General features: G+C 41.1%; 2 protein-coding genes across 2 annotated transcripts; both read left to right on the forward strand.

Annotated features, from left to right (window-relative positions):
* Positions 1–619: 619 nt before the first annotated feature.
* LOC307135717 (G-protein coupled receptor 183-like) lies at positions 620–5,352 on the forward strand. Its single transcript, XM_079832329.1, has 2 exons — positions 620–639; positions 4,046–5,352. Exon 2 carries the CDS (start codon positions 4,080–4,082, stop codon positions 5,028–5,030), a length of 951 nt encoding a protein of 316 aa, XP_079688455.1. The 5' UTR covers positions 620–639; positions 4,046–4,079; the 3' UTR covers positions 5,031–5,352.
* Positions 5,353–17,981: 12,629 nt separating this feature from the next.
* Positions 17,982–18,860, forward strand: LOC307122887 (uncharacterized protein; the record flags this gene model as incomplete). Its single annotated transcript, XM_079811195.1, has 1 exon — positions 17,982–18,860. The coding sequence occupies one exon, from the start codon at positions 17,982–17,984 to the stop codon at positions 18,858–18,860; it is 879 nt and encodes a 292-aa protein (XP_079667321.1).
* Between the last annotated feature and the right edge of the window lie 434 nt (positions 18,861–19,294).

The following is a 19,294-nucleotide window of genomic DNA, read 5'->3' on the forward strand; positions in this document are numbered from 1 at the left end:
CAGGGGAGAGGTGTTGTGCGACGGGCTGGATCTCAGCCGATGCAGGTCTCATGCCTCACCGAACCCATTTATTCTCTTAGATTTACTTTGTGCAGTCTTTTCACTGTTCTGATACATATAGTAATCTATTTAATAATGGTACACTGTACTCTTGTAGGAAGTATTATACAGATTCAGTTTCTTAAATGTTCTGTAAATTCAGAATGAGTAACATATTGGCTAAATTACTATAAGACACATTGATTGTGTGTTATTCCAGAATGGTAAGGTGGGAACAGGTTTTGGCAGAAAATGTAAAAACTGAAAGAAAGGTCTCTCGCTTTTTCTTACAAAAGCTTCTCTTTCCCATTACTAAATTGGATCCATATGATTCGAAATAATCCAAAGCAATCTTAACGAGTAAGTTCTAAAACAACACACTATACGCTTTTACCAAAAAAAACACCCACCAAAACAGCTTTGATCCTGTGAGGACAGAAGAATCTAGAAAACACAGTTTAATTCACCATCAGGGACCGAGTCCAGAAAGCATCTCAAAAAAGACCCTGCCTCCTATCAACAAATGCAATTCCTCCTGGCCTCGTGATGTTTATAAAGGCGACTCCACAATCTGACCCGCATCTTTAGCAACTCTATCTGGTAAGAAGCACACTTTTTCTTCTCTTTTCTGTCTTTTCAATCTTCATGTTATGCATATTGATAGCCCTAAATACTGTTATGCATGCCTTAATAATGTAATTATTTGTGCCACAGGCTTTTGTCATTACATGAATGGTTATGTGAAAAATCATGATTGTCTTGCAGTTGTTCTGGTGGTGCTTGGAGTATATTCAACTATTATAACTATAAAGATTTGGTAATATTACATGTAAAATGAGACTGATAATAGGAGATCTTTGGCACACCTTTTTACACTTGGTGTCATTGTTACAGTGTAATTATATATTTAAGTACTGTGTAATAATAATTAACTACATGTACTTACTATAGGGTTTATGTAGGATTAGGATTGGGATTTGTTTGAGGGTTAGTTGCATGCAATTGTGCATCATGTAACAAGGACACTGTAAAACAAAGTGTTACCAAGTTTTCATATGATATGATTGTTTTTTCATCATTTTAATAAGAGTAGCTATTAACAAAATATTTTGATTTAAAATTTTACTAGCTACATGACAAAAAGAAAAGTTTACAATTCAAATACAATCATTTACTCCAAAATTGTAATATTTGTCCCAAAAACATTTAATACTGGTGCAGTACATTATTGCCAAAATGAGAAGAGAAATCAACTTTGTGAATTCACCAACTGGTCAAACCAGCAATGGGATTTTAGACATTTTGCAGTTTAGCAGCATCATGTTGACTAGCATGTGGGAAAACAGTGCTTGTTTCCAAAACTGATTAACGTTCCTCTGCAATTATTTTTCACTGTTGGTGAGAGGATGCTCACTAACAATAATAATTTAAGATGTTTTTACTCATGATTCCTCTTTAAAAGAACAAAACCCGGAGCCAACAAATGTTCTTTGCCCTAATACTGCTGTGCCTTGACAATTTATGCCTTTTCTAGTCTACTTTAGTCATGATGGGGTCAACACTCAAACCAAGTGAACATTATGTAATTGTCATAACATTAATATTACCAACATTCTAATCAGTATTATTATAATTATAAACAGTTGAACCTTAATTTACCTCTGTTATACAGCACTATCAAACATTCACCCCACTACATGTGTGGCTTGGTGGGGAAGAAAGTAGCACAGGGAGCTAAAAAAAAAGTTACCAATAGTTCAATAAATTAATTCATTTTAAATTAATTAAACAACCCCTTAAAACTGCGTTCACCAGTTGATGAAATCAGTCAAAAACACACCTTCTTGCCGATACGTTTGCTAAGTTGGTGTTGTGCTGGTCACAGTTAGCAGCATAGAAGTGGGTGGAGGGTTGTGGTTGAAATTAGTTTGGCTCTTTCCCTACCATAAAGTAATGATTATGTAAGTAGAAAATTCAAGTTGTTTCAAATGCAGCATAGCCTATGTGGTTACATTTTAATGAAACATTATGAAGACTAGGGGAGGGGGGTGGCGGTTGGGGGGTTAAGGCATGCATAAGACCAAGGGAAAAATGGGGTCAATTGTGTTTTTATGTTGACTTGAAATGTGGAATTACTCTGATTTAAAGCAGTGTTTCCCAACTCTGGTCCTTCAGTATCGCAACAGTTGGTATTTTGGATGTCTTTCTTATAACAGACCCATTTCAGGTCTTGGAGTCTCTACTTAATGAGCAATCAGGTCTGATTACGGAGACATAAAAAATGTTGTGTAGTGTTGGGCGTACATCAGGACCAGGGTTAAGAAGCACTGATTAAGAGTGTGTAAATAGTTCACAACAGACTTCTCAAATAACTTGTAAAAATCAACTTTCCATTGTTCATCTCTCGCTGGATGAAGTCCCCAGAGCTGAAGGTGAAAAACACGATTGATTAACAGTGTCAATCCCAGGGAGCCTGCTTATCCTTTAGCAGACGTACCACTGGAGAGAGTTTAGCTTGAAGGCAGAGAGAGTAGGGCCACAGGGGACCTTCTGAGGCCTCAGTGGAGCAGTGGTACAGAGAATGGCATGACAAGAACAGATGAAGCCTACTGTCCCTTCAGACTTAACAGGGTGGTGCTTCACTGTAAAGGAGACAGATGAACCAGATGAAGTTCCTTAGTCCTTCACACATTATATTTGACATGTTTTATGTTTCCCAACCCTTGTCCTGGAGGACCCCCAGCAGTGCACATTTTGCGTGTCTCCTTATCTGACAACACATCTATTTCTAGTTTGATTAGAGCAGGGATGTCCAATTCTGGCCCTGGAGGGACAACTTCCTGCATGGTTTACTTTCTACCCTAATTAAATATGTCTAAACCAGCTTAACAAGATCTTCAAGATGACTAGAGGCTGCAGCACATTTGCTCTCCAGGACCAGGATTGGACACCCTTAGATTAGGGAGACATACCAAATGTGCAGTGTTGGGGGTACTCCAGAACTTGGAGAAACACAGCGTTAATCATAAAAATCATTCAATAGAAGTTGACATTCCTTGCCAATCAATTTTCATGTTGAATCAATACTTTTCACAATGTACAAGAGCTCTGCTCTTATATATCCAAGCTGAAGAAACAGGGCGGGTCTCATGTCTGTCTTCTATGGACCCTGAATTCCCTCTCGAGAGTTGTTCTGCACAGATGTGTTTTTGTGTACTCTGTGCACTTGTGTTTGTGCAGTGGCTCCCCTCCTGTGGGTAGATGTAGCGGGATAACAGGAGAATCCAACCCTGGACCAACACATGAAGTAATCATGTCAGTTTCAAGTAATCCTGAACACCTTGATTAGCTGATTGGGGTTTGATTGGAGTTGGAGCTAAACTCTGTGAGATAGCAGCGCTCCAGGAACATGATTGTCTACCCCTGGTGAAGACCTTTTTCCTAAGTCTATGAAGCTTACAGCACAGTTCCACATGCACAAATGCCACGTTGGCCTTACCAACTAAAGTGAAGGGTAGCCAATCCTGAATTGCTAGTTTCCTGCACATTTAAAAGCTGCTTCAGAACCCCATGCATGCAACTTTCCAGGTAACCATCTGGTTCAGGTGTGTTTGATTAGGGTTGTAGCTAAACCCTGAACGATTGTCCTGTCCAGGAGCAGGATAAGCTACTCCTGCCTCACTCAGAGGACATAAGCCAGGTGTGTACAATCCTGCTCCTGAAGGGCCAATGTCCTACAGAGTTTAGCCTACCCCAACACACCTGTGTGGTTTCTAGTCAAGACCTTGATTAGCTGGTTCAAGTATGCATTATTGATATGCAGGACAGTGGCCCTCTAGGAGCAGGTTTGGTCACCCCTAACATAAACAATTCACAATTCAAGGCTCTATTTAGCATAAAACAATCTAAAAATCAAAATTCTAAAACCGATATTATTAATGTTAACAGACAAATGATATTGGCATGTTAATATGTTCAGCTATCTTGTCATTTTCTCCTTCTCCAGAATCTCAATCATTGGTTTCAGCTCCTCAGAATTAATGGAGGGCCGACTACGTCACGACTCAAGAGCAAGTTACGTCCTTAAAAGAAACCTTCCCTCCTCTAACGTGACTACCGATTCAGTCAATGCGACGCACGCCTTCAGTGTGTTTGAAGGGTGCGAACAAATGTTGAGTGGTATCATTTTTGACCTAACTATACAATCCTTCAACGTGATCATAGGAATACCTGCCAACATCCTGGTCATAGCAAACCTAATAAACACCCGAAATGAGCCTTTAACTTCTGACATCTTCCTGGGCTGCCTGGCTTTCATGGACGCCTACTTCGGATTCATGACAATCATAGCGTTCCTCAATCTCTACCACTGGAAGAGTGCTATGGGTTGGATGGCTCTGAAGTTCTCCTTTGGTGTTAAGGACACTAGTGGGCCGCTCTTCCTCTCGTGTGTCTGTCTGGATCGATTTATAGCCGTTCTCTTCCCCATTGCATTCGGACAGTTAAAGGACATGAAATACAGGGTCGGCTTGTCCATTTTGGTTCTGTTGCTCACTTTTGCTTATTCTTCAGCCAAAACCGTTGGTGGCCTGCCCAACTTTGAAAAGGTTTTCACTGGTCAGGTCTTGTTTGCTTTCACCTGGATGGTGGTGTGTAACATTGCTATCCTCTTGGCCCTGAAACGCTCACGAGGCTCTGGTAAAGATGAGATGCATCCTATGAAAAGAAAGGCGTTTAAGATGGTGCTGTCTATCTTGATCATCATCGTGAGCAACTATCTTCCTCCAGTTGCTCTGTTCCCATTTGAAGACCATTACCCACATAAGATCTTCACTTGCTATGTGCAGCCAGTGGGCTATGCCTTTTTAAACATCAGCAGCACTATCCAGCCCTTAACTTATTTGTCCCGCCTGGAGAAAGTACCATTCTTGCCAGAATCTTGTGTGAAGAAGTTAAGCTGCAAGGAACAAGACAAGCCCTCAAAGGAATGATAACTTCTGCCTGAAATAATATCTGAAATATACTATCAACATATTTAACATACTACTGTAGTCAAGTAGTACTGCATTTTCATAGCTCTTCGGTTTGCTATATGCCTTTTATGTAATCATATAATCTATTATAAATTGAACTTGGATCTTTGTAGCAAAAATAATTATTGTAAATGGAGGTTTTAGACTCTTTGATTAATTGTAACACTGAATTCTGAATAGCAAATATGCATTATGCAAATATGCATTGTTTGTAACTTTCCAAGCTTTAACATATAACTATATTTTGTGAATCCTAAATAAAACATTCAATGGTTCATATAAAGAGTTGTGGCGCCACCATGTGTAACAGAGCAAAAATTAGGAAAGACCTCTATGGGAAGTTGTTTTTTGGTCTGTTTGTAATGGACCTCAGAAATAAATTTGTTCAAACATTTGTTATTTGTCATCTTTGACCATATTTATCTTTAAAATGTGATCCCATGAGGTTGTGTTGCTCTGACTCATCCTAAGTGCATCCAGTGGCTTCCTCTTGTCTGCATCTCAGGTTTGTGTTGGTTCAAGAGTTTTCACTGGGGTCAAGCAAAGCTTACAATTGGCCCCAGTCCTCAAAACATGCACCCAATCAGGTCGATAAGATCTTACATGCAGGGATGTTATTCACCAAGGTTTTTTGAGGGGACACCAGTGAGTCATGATAGTCTAGTGGTGTACTTTTATAGTATGCACACATAGGGCTGTTTTCAAATCCTGATATAATATAAATTCTTATAATAAACCAAGCAAAATAGCTTTTTTTGATCATCAATGATCGTCCTGCATAAGCAGAAATATTTTTATGTTTCTTGGGGAAAAAATTATTCCACAAAAATAACTATTTGATTAAATGCTAAAACTCTTCAGTTGTGTTGTGTAGACAAATTCATATTTTGTAAAATTTTGGATGAATTCCCCCAACAAACAGCATACAAAAATTCCATGTTCTGCTCAAATCATGCTCAAAGACTAAATAAAATATTTTTCCTTCAAAACAGAGAAATTCAACAAAAGGTGACACTGTTAATTTTGCATCTACAGTTGAACTTAACTATTCAATATAAAAATGTTTATTTTTTGTGCATTCAATATCCATTTGACTCAAAAATCTGAGTGGACATGTGAGACAATCATTTGACCCCTCAATCCTTGAGACAATCATTGACAAAATCATTGAGGAATTTGTTTGAATGTTTTTTAATAGCAGTAAAGATAAGTTTGCATATTAATGCGTAGAAATCAAAATTGTAAGACAAGATCACACTCACATTAAGGGCACGTTTACCTGACAACGGTGTACTAAAAACTGAAAATTTTTCCTTTGCATTTTTTGCGTACAGACGACAACGTTGTCAAATGATCCCCATTCACAATGATCCATGAAAATGACTAAAAGCGCTGTATTGTTCATGCCGGGCGATGTCGAAACACTACGTACTGAACACATAAAGTCAAGTCAAGTCAACTTTATTTATATAGCGCTTTTTACAATGCAGATTGTTTCAAAGCAGCTTCACAGTGTTAAACAGGAAAATAATGCAACAGAATTTTATTCAGCTGTATAGCCGTTCCGGAGAAATTGGTGATGTCATCAGTTAATTTCAATTATCATACAGTGACAAATGTGGGAATTAGATCAGTAATTTAGTTTATATGGTTAATTTAGTTTACTAATTAGATTTATTTGGATATTTAATTGAAAAATGTATTGTCCCCAACTGAGCAAGTCAAGTCAAAGGCAACAAAGGCATAAAACGCATGTGCATCGTCACACTATCGTCACAATCAGACGATAGTGGTATAGTTTTTTATACCCGTTTTTGCATTTTCAGGCCCCAAAATGCAGTAGTTGGCGATGTCACTTTGTAAAGAAACACTACACACCTATAGACTATACCTGTTAACACGTAACATGCAGGCTGTCACCGTTTTCACAATTTTGCATTTTTGTAGTTTACACAGAGACAATAACGGTATTGTTTTTGCACTTTGAAACCCCAAAAAGCCCCCCCTTTTTCACAGTTTATATTTTCAAAATCATAATTTCCCTGTTTTAAACCTTTAAATTTAAATTTCATGTAGACACCAATACAGGCTTGGATAGAATTTGCTAAGAATGCTTGCTTTGCGTGTAGAAGTACGGCAGTAACTTTTCTGTGAAGACATGTTTGAAAGTGTATAGAATTTCCTGACATGATGGCTTTCTCCCTCCCTCCCCTGAGCACGTGCGCAGTGTTCTGCCGGTCGAATTCTCACAAGACTACTTATGTCATAGCCCTGAAGCGTGCAAGACGGTTTCTTTTGGGCTAGATAATGTAGTTTACACTGCAGCGTCCGACTTCGAGGATTTCGGGGCCTGCTTTAATCGACGACCCTTTCCCGCAGAGCGGCCAGGAAGCACGGCCTTCTGCGGCCTACTCTGAGCTTATTGACGTGCTTTCGCACGCTACAGAAAAGTTCGCTATTGACTGGCCAGACGAACCCTGCGAGTCACAGTTGTCTAAACTCGACGAGAAGTTTTTAAGTGGCCCTAATTCGAGGCCAGCGTGGAGAAAGCTGCCCTTTATCAGTGATCTGCATAATGAAATCGTCAGATCCTGGAAGCAGCCTTTTTCTGCCCGTTTGACTAATGCAGCAGCCGCTGACTTCCCTAACCTCGTTGGTTCTGTGGAGCAGAGCTATTCCGACATACCTGCAGTCGAGGACACACTGGCTACACACCTTTCTCCATCTTCAGCTCCTTCGTGGAAATCTCGCCCTCTCCTTCCCACTACACCGTGCAGGACCACTTCCACCCTTATCCGAAGTCCTATATTGCAGCTGGTCAGGCATACTATGGCCATTCTTCAAGCCTACCAGGTGGATGTTTTGAAGGAGATGGACAAGGGCGGTGGCTTGACACCGGAAGCTGTCAAGGAGCTTCGCAAAGCCACAGATTTGGCCTTAAAAACCACTAAACACACCGCGCGCTATAGGGGGTTCCATGGCGGGCGCAGTGGCTGCAGAGCGCCATCGGAAATCCATGATAGGGAGAAGGACTTCCAATTGGACGCCCCAGTTTCTCAGTCTGGACTGTTTGGGGAGGCGGTCAACACGGTGGTTGATAAATTCCAAGCCGCCAAGTCCCAGTCAGCTGCTTTCAAGCAGTCTATGCCCAGGAGAGTTAGGGATTCTTCGAACCCATCCCCTTCTCAGCCCAGAGAACGTTCCTCACATAGGAAGCATAGACCATAAAAAAATATGGACGACGCGACTTCATTGACTTCCGCTGACCAGAGTTGAAGCTTTCGTAGGCCCGCTGACATCTTGGGACTGAGTCTGCGCAGTTGCGATCTCGGGACCGGAGTTGCACAGTAGAGAGCAGGAAGTAGAGGCGCAATTATCAAAAGCCTGCCCACACTCTCACAGATGCAGAGCAATTAATTATGTTGGTGTGAAATAAACAGTTATAGAAATGTAGAAATTAAAGCTCAAGCTCCAATCTCCTCCCAAAAATCCCGAAAAAAAGTCTGTTAGTGCCTCAGTGACAACTTCACTCAGAGAAGCCGTCAATCTCAGCTGTCAATCTTGACGTCACACCCCCCGTTTTTATAGCATCAAATAACGAACTAAAACTAAACTTATTTAAAAAACGAACACTTGAAATGAAATCATCGTAATAAAAACTGCCTAAAATGACAGAAACCATCTTTAGGAAACAATTATTTGAAGTGTAATTGAATTGTTTAGTGTGTTTTGCGTCCATTCTAATACATGGAGGGGTGGGGTTTAGGAGCTATACTGGGACCAGTCACCGGGGGGCGATCGAAGCGCGGAAGCTTCAGTTTCTGACAGGAGTGCTGCAGGCTTGATAGGAAGGAGTTCTCTGGTAGGAGGAGCGACCAGGGTCATCCCACACCCACCACGGTTTGGGAAGCCCACGGTCGCCCATTTCCTAACGACCCCATAGGCGCCTTGAGCTGAAGTGGTCTAGCAAACTCCCCGCTCTGGCTCCTTCGAGTCGCTCCTGACTATCAGGTCAGAAAAAGGAGAGCTTCCCCCGACGTTCGAGGTTGGGACAGACGGTGCAAGCGTTTCTGCCCACCTCTCACTCGCTCTCCTTATCCAGCCCTGTCACATTCGCCGCCCAGCGCATTTCGATGTGCAGAGCTGGTTCAGCCTCAACCCCCTCCGGCGCGAAAGGAAGGAGACCAATTGGTTTGCAACCTACTGCTCGCATGAACGGAGACACGCTACACAGTAGACCCTACTTTTTCCACTCAGGCCGTGGCATCTTCCACTCCGCATTTGGACGCCAAGCGCTCTCCTTCGTGGTTGACCACGCCTCCCCCCAAGGATCAGCTCGACACCCTAACACAGGTATGTCCACTGCACCTCAACACTACGCTTCCTCTGTCACATTTCTTTCACGAGTGGAAACGTCTACCAGGGGTATAACCTTGGATCCTCCACACAGTTCAGTCCGGTTACCCCCGCTTCAACGGGGTCTTCCGACAGCGCCTCAGAGGCTTCTGTACTACAACAGGAGCTTTCTTCCCTCCTCAAGGGGGTGAGAAGAAGTCCCTTCAACGGAGGTGGAACACCGCTTCTTCAGCCGCTACTTCCTGGTCCCGATGAAGGACGGTGGTCTGCAACCTATTCTAGACCTTCGCCGACTGAACTTCTCCCTCTACAAAGGGAAGTTCAAGATGTTTACACTGAAGGCTATCATATCTCAGATACATGCGGGGGACTGGTTCGTAACGGCAGACCTGAAAGATGCTTATTTACATATTCAGGTCATCCGGCGACACAGGAAGTTCCTCAGATTTGCCTTCTGAGGAAAGGCTTATCAATACAAGGTTCTTCCTTTCAGCCTCGCCCTGGCGCCAAGGACTTTCACAAAGTGTATGGATGCTGCTCTGGCCCCGTTAAGGCTCCAGGGCATCCGTATACGCAATAATCTGGACTCCAGGGTGTTGGTGATTTGTCACAGGGAAATTGTTGACCACATTCAGTCTCTTGGCTTAAGAGTGAACACAGACAAGAGTGTTCTCACCCTATCTCAGCAGACCGTCTTCTTAGGGGGTTCACCTGGATTCCGTTCTGATGCAGGGCCTTCTGGCGCCGCTAGCAATAGATGCGTTCACTCATCCGTGGCAGAGGCTAAAACTCTATGCATTCCCGCCCATCAAATTGATTCCGGTGGTTCTGTGCAGGGTGAGAGAGAGCGGAGTCAGTCTCCTACTTGTAGCCCCATTCTGGTCGTCCCAGGCCTGGTTCTCGGAGATGGTTCTTCTTCTGGACTCCCCTCCCTGGGAGATTTCAGTCAGAGAAGACCTGTTGTCTCAGCTTCAGGGCAGGATTTGGCATCCTCATCCCGAGATTTGGAAGCTTAATTCTGAAAAAAAAAACGGATTTTTTAATTATTGGACAAAAAACCTCCACAAGTCGTAACCAAGAATACTATCTAACACTTGATGGCTGCTCTGTCAAGTCCTCGTCATCAGTTAGGAACCTGGGTGTGCTCTTTGATACCAATCTTTCACTTGAAAGCCACGTTTCTAGCATCTGTAAAACTGCATTCTACCATCTTAAAAATATATCTAAATTACGGCACATGCTTTCAATGCAAAATGCTGGACAGTTAGTTCATGCGTTCATGACCTCAAGGCTAGATTATTGTAATGCTCTACTGGGTGGTTGCCCTGCTCGCTTAATAAATAAACTCCAGCTGGTCCAAAACGCAGCAGCTCGAGTTCTTACTAGAACCAGGAAGTATGACCATATTAGCCCGGTTCTGTCAAAAGGCTGCCTATTAAACATCATATAAATTTTAAAATCTTGCTTATTACTTACAAAGCACTAAATGGTTTAGCTCCCCAGTACTTGAGCGAGCTCTTAACACATTATACTCCATCACGTCTACTGCGGTCTCAAAATTCTGGCCAGTTGATAAAACCTAGAATATCAAAATCAACTGCAGGCGGTCAATCCTTTTCCTTTTTAGCACCTAAACTCTGGAACAGTCTTCCTAGCAATGTTCGGAAAGCAGGCACACTCTGTCAGTTTAAATCTAGACTAAAAACACATCTCTTTACTATGGCATACACATAAAACATTATCAATTTATATTATTCAAATCAGTTAATTGATTGTTAGGCTGCATTAACTAGTTCTGCCGGAGCCGGGAGCACTTCCCAAAGCACCTGGTTTTTTGTTTTTTGCGCAGGGATGATGATGGTATAGTTTCAAAACTATTTCAATACCTATTTCATGGTCTGTGTTCTCAGGCCACCAGAAGCTGTTGCCGTGCTGATGGGCATCCGAAACGCATTGGGGGTTTTCTGTTTTAGTTGAGGATGGTGTTGTTTAAATAACTAATCCGTTTTTACAACAGAAATTAATCAATCAAAAACTTACTTTATCTTTCCTTCTAAAACAAAAATGAATATCCTATTATCACTGTAAAGCTGATTTGAAGCAATCTGGTTTGCAATCTGGATATTGTTTGCTCCATTGTCCTGATCATGTCTGTAAGAGATGATATCCTCTGTGCGTTCTCGTCATCTCTGTTCTTCACGGCTGCGACCCGCCGCTCTTCCTCCTCCTTCTGTGCTGATAACCTGCGCTCTTCCTCCTCATACAGAAACTGATGAAGCTCGAGAAACTCCTCCTTCATCTGTCTCTCAACCCGCTGAGCCTGATTCTAAGACAAATAACTGCCATTGAAGAAATCTACTGGCTGTCACTAATCTGATTAAATAGAATATTTACCTTCAAAAAAAAAATTTAAACAAAAAGGAATTACCCTGAACTTCATTTAGACCCCAGTTCCTGCAATTGAAACACACCGAGTACCACCCCAAAGTCCCTAGTTCCTGTGGAAAGTTCCTGCAGTGGAAAAGCGGCTATATAAGTAAGCACATCAAAACCAACATGTGTGATGGATGTTGAAACAGAATGTGCTTTTTTTTTTTTTTTTTGAGATTCCCTCTCAATAATCCTTCTGATACCTCTTTTATCAATCAAAGAGTTGTTTATGCAGGAAAAGTATGGATCTCTTTCCCAGATTCTCCTTGTACCTGCACTGCACCTAGACCTATCACATCAGAGCCATCAACATGGACAATAAATCTGACCATAGTGAGGCAACAGTTCTTTCAGCTTGTGAAAGGCTTCCTCACATTCAGTTAAATAAAACTTGGAGGAGCCGTGCCTTTTCTTGCCAAGTTCGTGGGCAGCCAATGTAGCAAAATGGAGAATGTTTTTCTTGTGAATGATTTGTAAGTTCCAAAAAATGCAAATCAAACAAAGGTAAGAACTCGCACACTTAAATCCTAAATATCCCCAAACAAATTTTTGAATAACAAACCATGTGGTTTACGTTTCAACGCATTCAAGTTCTAAAAAAGACTTGCATGAGTCGAAATGCTAACCACAGGGTTTGTTATTAAAATTTTTGGAAGCATTTAGCAATTGAGAGAGGTAATTCCCTTGTGTAACAAATCTCCTGTACCTGATGATTTTGTCCAAGAAAAGCTCATGCTGTTCTTTTTGTCTGTGGTATTCATTTGGCTTCAAGCTTTTCCACGTGTGGTCTAATTTTGCCTTGACCAATAACGTAACCTCCCTACATTCAACCCGAGATATGCTAGGATACGCTCCAGCACTCCTCCGTGACGCTACAGAGGATAAAGCGGAATGGAAGATGGATGGATGGATAAAAAAGGAAACCCAAGTACCTACAGTTTATGTTCATGAGTTTTTCTTCTGCTCAGTTATGCCATTTGGATCCTTTAAAAACATATTTTAGGTGGTAGAGAATCTCCTTCCAGGACCTTCTCTTGATCACCACATCTTCCAGGTAACAACCATTAATATTTTAAAAAGTAGTGCCCGGACACAAAATGGCAGATTCCCACAGGAAAGCTGTACAACAGGGGTACTCAATCCTGATCTACCTTCCTGCAGAGTTTAGATCTGACCTTAATCAGACACACTTGAACTAAGTAATCAAGGTTAGTAATCAAAAAGTATATGCAGTTGTGTTAGAGTAGGGATGGAACTCTACTCTGCAAGAGTGTAGATCTCTAGGAACTGGGATTGATCCCCCTTGTGTACTGGAACTACAGTAAGTATGTGCATGAGTAATTGGGACTTGCCAGTATCCTTTACAAAGACCTAATGAATAAAATAACCATTGTCACTTATTTCATAAGACTTGCTAGGGTCTTGATAAATAATCGTAATACTTGTGAACACTCCATCAAGAGCAGACACATATAGTAACACACAGCAGTCATGCAAGTGCACTCATACTGGCAGCAGACACCTGTGCTCTCTGTTTGCAGTGAAAGAGGGTGAGAGACTGACATGAGGGCCTCTGGGCCGGTGGTATAAAACCAGGACCAGTCCCAAGATGCAAATCAGCCCCCAGACCGAGTTTTGGGAGTCAGGGGAGAGGTGTTGTGCGACGGGCTGGATCTCAGCCGATGCAGGTCTCATGCCTCACCGAACCCATTTATTCTCTCAGATTTACTTTGTGCAGTCTTTTCACTGTTCTGATACATATAGTAATCTATTTAATAATGGTACACTGTACTCTTGTAGGAAGTATTATACAGATTCAGTTTCTTAAATGTTCTGTAAATTCAGAATGAGTAACATATTGGCTAAATTACTATAAGACACATTGATTGTGTGTTATTCCAGAATGGTAAGGTGGGAACAGGTGTTGGCAGAAAATGTAAAAACTGAAAGAAAGGTCTCTCGCTTTTTCTTACAAAAGCTTCTCTTTCCCATTACTAAATTGGATCCATATGATTCGAAATAATCCAAAGCAATCTTAACGAGTAAGTTCTAAAACAACACACTATACGCTTTTACCAAAAAAAACACCCACCAAAACAGCTTTGATCCTGTGAGGACAGAAGAATCTAGAAAACACAGTTTAATTCACCATCAGGGACCGAGTCCAGAAAGCATCTCAAAAAAGACCCTGCCTCCTATCAACAAATGCAATTCCTCCTGGCCTCGTGATGTTTATAAAGGCGACTCCACAATCTGACCCGCATCTTTAGCAACTAAAAACGTCTGTCTGGTAAGAAGCACACTTTTTCTTCTCTTTTCTGTCTTTTCAATCTTCATGTTATGCATATTGATAGCCCTAAATACTGTTATGCATGCCTTAATAATGTCATTATTTGTTCCACAGGCTTTTGTCATTATATGAATGGTTATGTGAAAAATCATGATTATCTTGCAGTTGTTTAGGGGGTGCTTGGAATATGTTCAACTATTATAGCTATAAAGATTTGGTAATATTACATGTAAAGTGAGACTGATAATAGGAGATCTTTGGCACACCTTTTTACACTTGGTGTCATTGTTACAGTGTAATTATATATTTAAGTACTGAGTAATAATAATTAACTACATGTACTTACTATAGGGTTTATGTAGGATTAGGATTGGGATTTGTTTGAGGGTTAGTTGCATGCAATTGTGCATCATGTAACAAGGACACTGTAAAACAAAGTGTTACCAAGTTTTCATATGATATGATTGTTTTTTTTATCATTTTAATAAGAGTAGCTATTAACAAAATATTTTGATTTACAATTTTACAAGCTACATGACAAAAAGACAAGTTTACAATTCAAATACAATCATTTACTCCAAAATTGTAATATTTGTCCCAAAAACATTTAATACTGGTGCAGTACATTATTGCCAAAATGAGAAGAGAAATCAACTTTGTGAATTCACCAACTGGTCAAACCAGCAATGGGATTTAGAAATTTTGCAGTTTAGCAGCATCATGTTGACTAGCATGTGGGAAAACAGTGCTTGTTTCCAAAACTGATTAACGTTGCTCTGCAATTCTTTTTCACTGTTGGTGAGAGGATGCTCACTAACAATAATAATATAAGATGTTTTTACTCATGAGTCCTCTTTAAAAGAACAAAGCCAGGAGCCAAAAAATTTTCTTTGCACTAATACATTTAGTCATTTAGCAGACGCTTTTATCCAAAGCGACTTACAAATGAGGGCAATAGAAGCAGCTAGAGCAGTCAAGGGCAACAATATCAACAATATGCAAGTGCTGTAACAAGTCTCAGTTAACTAATACTGCTGTGCCTTAACAATTTATGCCTTTTCTGGTCTACTTTAGTCATGATTGGCTCAACACTCAAACCAAGTGAACATTATGTTATTGTCATAACATTAATATTACCTACATTATTGTCAGTATTATTATAATTATAAACAGTTGAACCTTCATTTCATGGTGGGGATTATGAGAATTGTTTGGCTTTACCTCTGTTGTACAGCACTTACAAACATTCACCCCACTACACTTGTGGCTTGGTGGGGATGAAAGCAGCACAGGGAGCTAAAACAGAAAGTTACCAATAGTTCAATAAATTAATTCATTATTGAATGAGAACCCCTTAAACAACCCCTTAAAACTACCTCAAATTGCTTGAAATCAGTCAAAAACACACCTTCTTGCCGATACGTTTGCTAAGTTGGTGTTGTGCTGGTCACAGTTAGCAGCATAGAAGTGGGTGGAGGGTTGTGGTTGAAACTTGTTTGTCTCTTTCCCTAACATAACGTAATGATTATGTAAGTGAAAATTCAAGTTTTTTCAGATGTAGCACATGTGGTTACATTTTAATGAAACATTATAAAGACAAGGGGAGGGGGGTGGCGGTTGGGGGGTTAAGGCATGCATAAGACCAAGGGAATAATCGGGTCAATTCTGTTTTTATGTTGACTTGAAATGTGGAATTACTCTGATTTAAAGCAGTGTTTCTCAACTCTGGTCCTTCAGTATCGCAACAGTTGGTATTTTGGATGTCTTTCTTATAACACACCCATTTCAGGTCTTGGAGCCTCTACTTAATGTGCAATCAGGTCTGATTACGGAGACATAAAAATGTTGTGTAGTGTTGGGCATACATCAGGACCAGGCGTAAGAAGCACTGATTAAGAGTGTGTAAATAGTTCACAACAGACTTCTCAAATAACTTTAACACTTGTCAAAATCAACTTTCCATTGTTCATCTCTCGCTGGATGAAGTCCCCAGAGCTTAAGGTGAAAAACACGATTGATTAACAGTGTCAATCCCAGGGAGCCTGCTTATCCTTTAGCAGACGTACCACTGGAGAGAGTTTAGCTTGAAGGCAGAGAGAGTAGGGCCACAGGGGACCTTCTGAGGCCTCAGTGGAGCAGTGGTACAGAGAATGGCATGACAAGAACAGATGAAGCCTACTGTCCCTTCAGACTTAACAGGGTGGTGCTTCACTGTAAAGGAGACAGATGAACCAGATGAAGATCCTTAGTCCTTCACACATTATATTTGACATGTTTTATGTTTCCTAACCCTTGTCCTGGAGGACCCCCAGCAGTGCACATTTAGCGTTTCCCCTTATCTTACTGTAACACATGCTAATGAGGTGTTTGATTAGAGCAGGGATGTCCAATTCTGGCCCTGGAGGGACGACTTCCTGCATGGTTTACTTCCTACCCTAATTAAATATGTCTAAACCAGCTTAACAAGATCTTCAAGATGACTAGAGGCTGCAGCACATTTGCTCTCCAGGACCAGGATTGGACACCCTTAGATTAGGGAGACATACCAAATGTGCAGTGTTAGGGGTATTCCAGAACTTGGAGAAACACAGCGTTAATTATAAAAATCAATCAATAGAAGTTGACATTCCTTGCCAATCAATTTTCATGTTGAATCAATACTTTTCACAATGTACAAGAGCTCTGCTCTTATATATCCAAGCTGAAGAAACAGGGCGGGTCTCATGTCTGTCTTCTATGGACCCTGAATTCCCTCTCAAGAGTTGTTCTGCACAGATGTGTTTTTGTGTACTCTGTGCACTTGTGTTTGTGCAGTGGCTCCCCTCCTGTGGGTATATGTAGTGGGATAACAGGAGAATATCCCAGGGGGAGACACTATTTGTCATAGCTGATGTATTGTCAGATCACAAAATTGGAGATGATCCATGAATTGCCATTAAGATTGAATCTTCTCAGATGCCCTGTACCAAATAGAACTAATTACCACTCAGGAAAGTGTACAACTCTGCTCCTACAGGACTACCTTCCTGCACACTTCAGTTGCAACCCTGGACCAACACATGAAGTAATCATGTCAGTTTCAAGTAATCCTGAACACCTTGATTAGCTGATTTGGGTTTGATTGGAGTTGGAGCTAAACTCTGTGAGATAGTAGCGCTCCAGGAACATGATTGTCTACCCCTGGTGAAGACCTTTTTCCTAAGTCTATGAAGCTTACAGCACAGTTCCACATGCACAAATGCCACGTTGGCCTTACCAACTAAAGTGAAGGGTAGCCAATCCTGAATTGCTCGTTTCCTGCACATTTAAAAGCTGCTTCAGAACCCCATGCATGCAACTTTCCAGGTAACCATCTGGTTCAGGTGTGTTTGATTAGGGTTGTAGCTAAACCCTGAACGATTGTCCTGTCCAGGAGCAGGATAGGCTACTCCTGCCTCACTCAGAGGACATAAGCTAGGGGTGTCCAATCCTGCTTCTGAAGGGCCAATGTCCTACAGAGTTTAGCCTACCCCAACACACCTGTGTAGTTTCTAGTCAAGACCTTGATTAGCTGGTTCAAGTATGCATTATTGATATGCAAGACAGTGGCCCTCCAGGAGCAGGTTTGGTCACCCCTAAGGCTTTATTTATTTTAAAACAATCTAAATCTCAAACCGATATTATTAAGGTTAACAGACAAATTATATTGGTTTGTTAATATGTTCAGCTATCTTGTCATTTTCTCCTTTTCCAGAATCTCAATCATTGGTTTCAGCTCCTCAGAATTAATGGAGGGCCGACTACGTCACGACTCAAGAGCAAGTTACGTCCTTAAAAGCAACCTGCCCACTAACATGACTACCGATTCAATCAATGCGACACAGGCTGTCAGTGTGTTTGACGAGTGCAAACAAATGGTGAGTGGTATCATTTTTGACCTAACTATACAATCCTTCAACGTGATCATAGGAATACCTGCCAACATCCTGGTCATAGCAAACCTAATAAACACCCGAAATGAGCCTTTAACTTCTGACATCTTCCTGGGCTGCCTGGCTTTCATGGACGCCTACTTCGGATTCATGACTATCATAGCTTTCCTCAATTTCTACCACTGGAAGAGTGATATGGGTTGGATGGCTCTGAAGTTCTCCTTTGGTGTTAAGGACACTAGTGGGCCGCTCTTCCTCTCGTGTGTCTGTCTGGATCGATTTATAGCCGTTCTCTTCCCCATCGCATTCGGACAGTTAAAGCACATGAAATACAGGGTCGGCCTGTCCATTGTGGTTCTGCTGCTCACTTTTGCTTATGCTGCGGCCAAAACCGTTGGTGGCCTGCTCAACTTTGAAAAGGTTTTCACTGGTCAGGTCTTGTTTGCTTTCACCTGGATGGTGGTGTGTAACATTGCCATCCTCTTGGCCCTGAAACGCTCACGAGGCTCTGGTAAAGATGAGATGCATCCTATGAAAAGAAAGGCGTTTAAGATGGTGCTGTCTATCTTGATCATCATCATGACCAACTATCTTCCTCCAGTTGCTCTGTTCCCATTTGAAGACCATTACCCACATAAGATCTTCACTTGCTATGTGCAGCCAGTGGGCTATGCCTTTTTAAACATCAGCAGCACTATCCAGCCCTTAACTTATTTGTCCCGCCTGGAGAAAGTGCCATTCTTGCCAGAATCTTGTGTGAAGAAGTTAAGCTGCAAGAAACGAGACAAGCCAAAGGAATGATAACTTCTGCCTGAAATAATATCTGAAATATTATCTCAGAATATTTAACATACTACTGTAGCCTAGTAGTACTGCATTTTCATAGCTCTTCGGTTTGCTATATGCTATATAAATATCAAATCTATTATAAATTGATATAAATCTATTAAAAAACTTGGATCTTTGTAGCAAAAATAATTATTGTACTGGAGGTTTTAGACTCTTTCAGTTATGTCTTTGATGAATTTTAACACTGAATTCATTATGCAAATATGCATTGTTTGTAACTTTCCAAGCTTTAACATATAACTATATTTTGTGAATCCTAAATAAAACATTCAATGGTTCATTTAAAGTGTTGTGGCGCCACCATGTGTAACAGAGCAAAAATGAGGAAAGACCTTTATGGGAAGTTGTTTTTTGGTCTGTTTGTAATGGACCCCAGAAATAAATTT

Source organism: Gobio gobio (genome assembly GCF_949357685.1).
Source record: "Gobio gobio genome assembly, chromosome: 1".
NCBI classification, from domain to species: Eukaryota; Metazoa; Chordata; class Actinopteri; order Cypriniformes; family Gobionidae; genus Gobio; species Gobio gobio.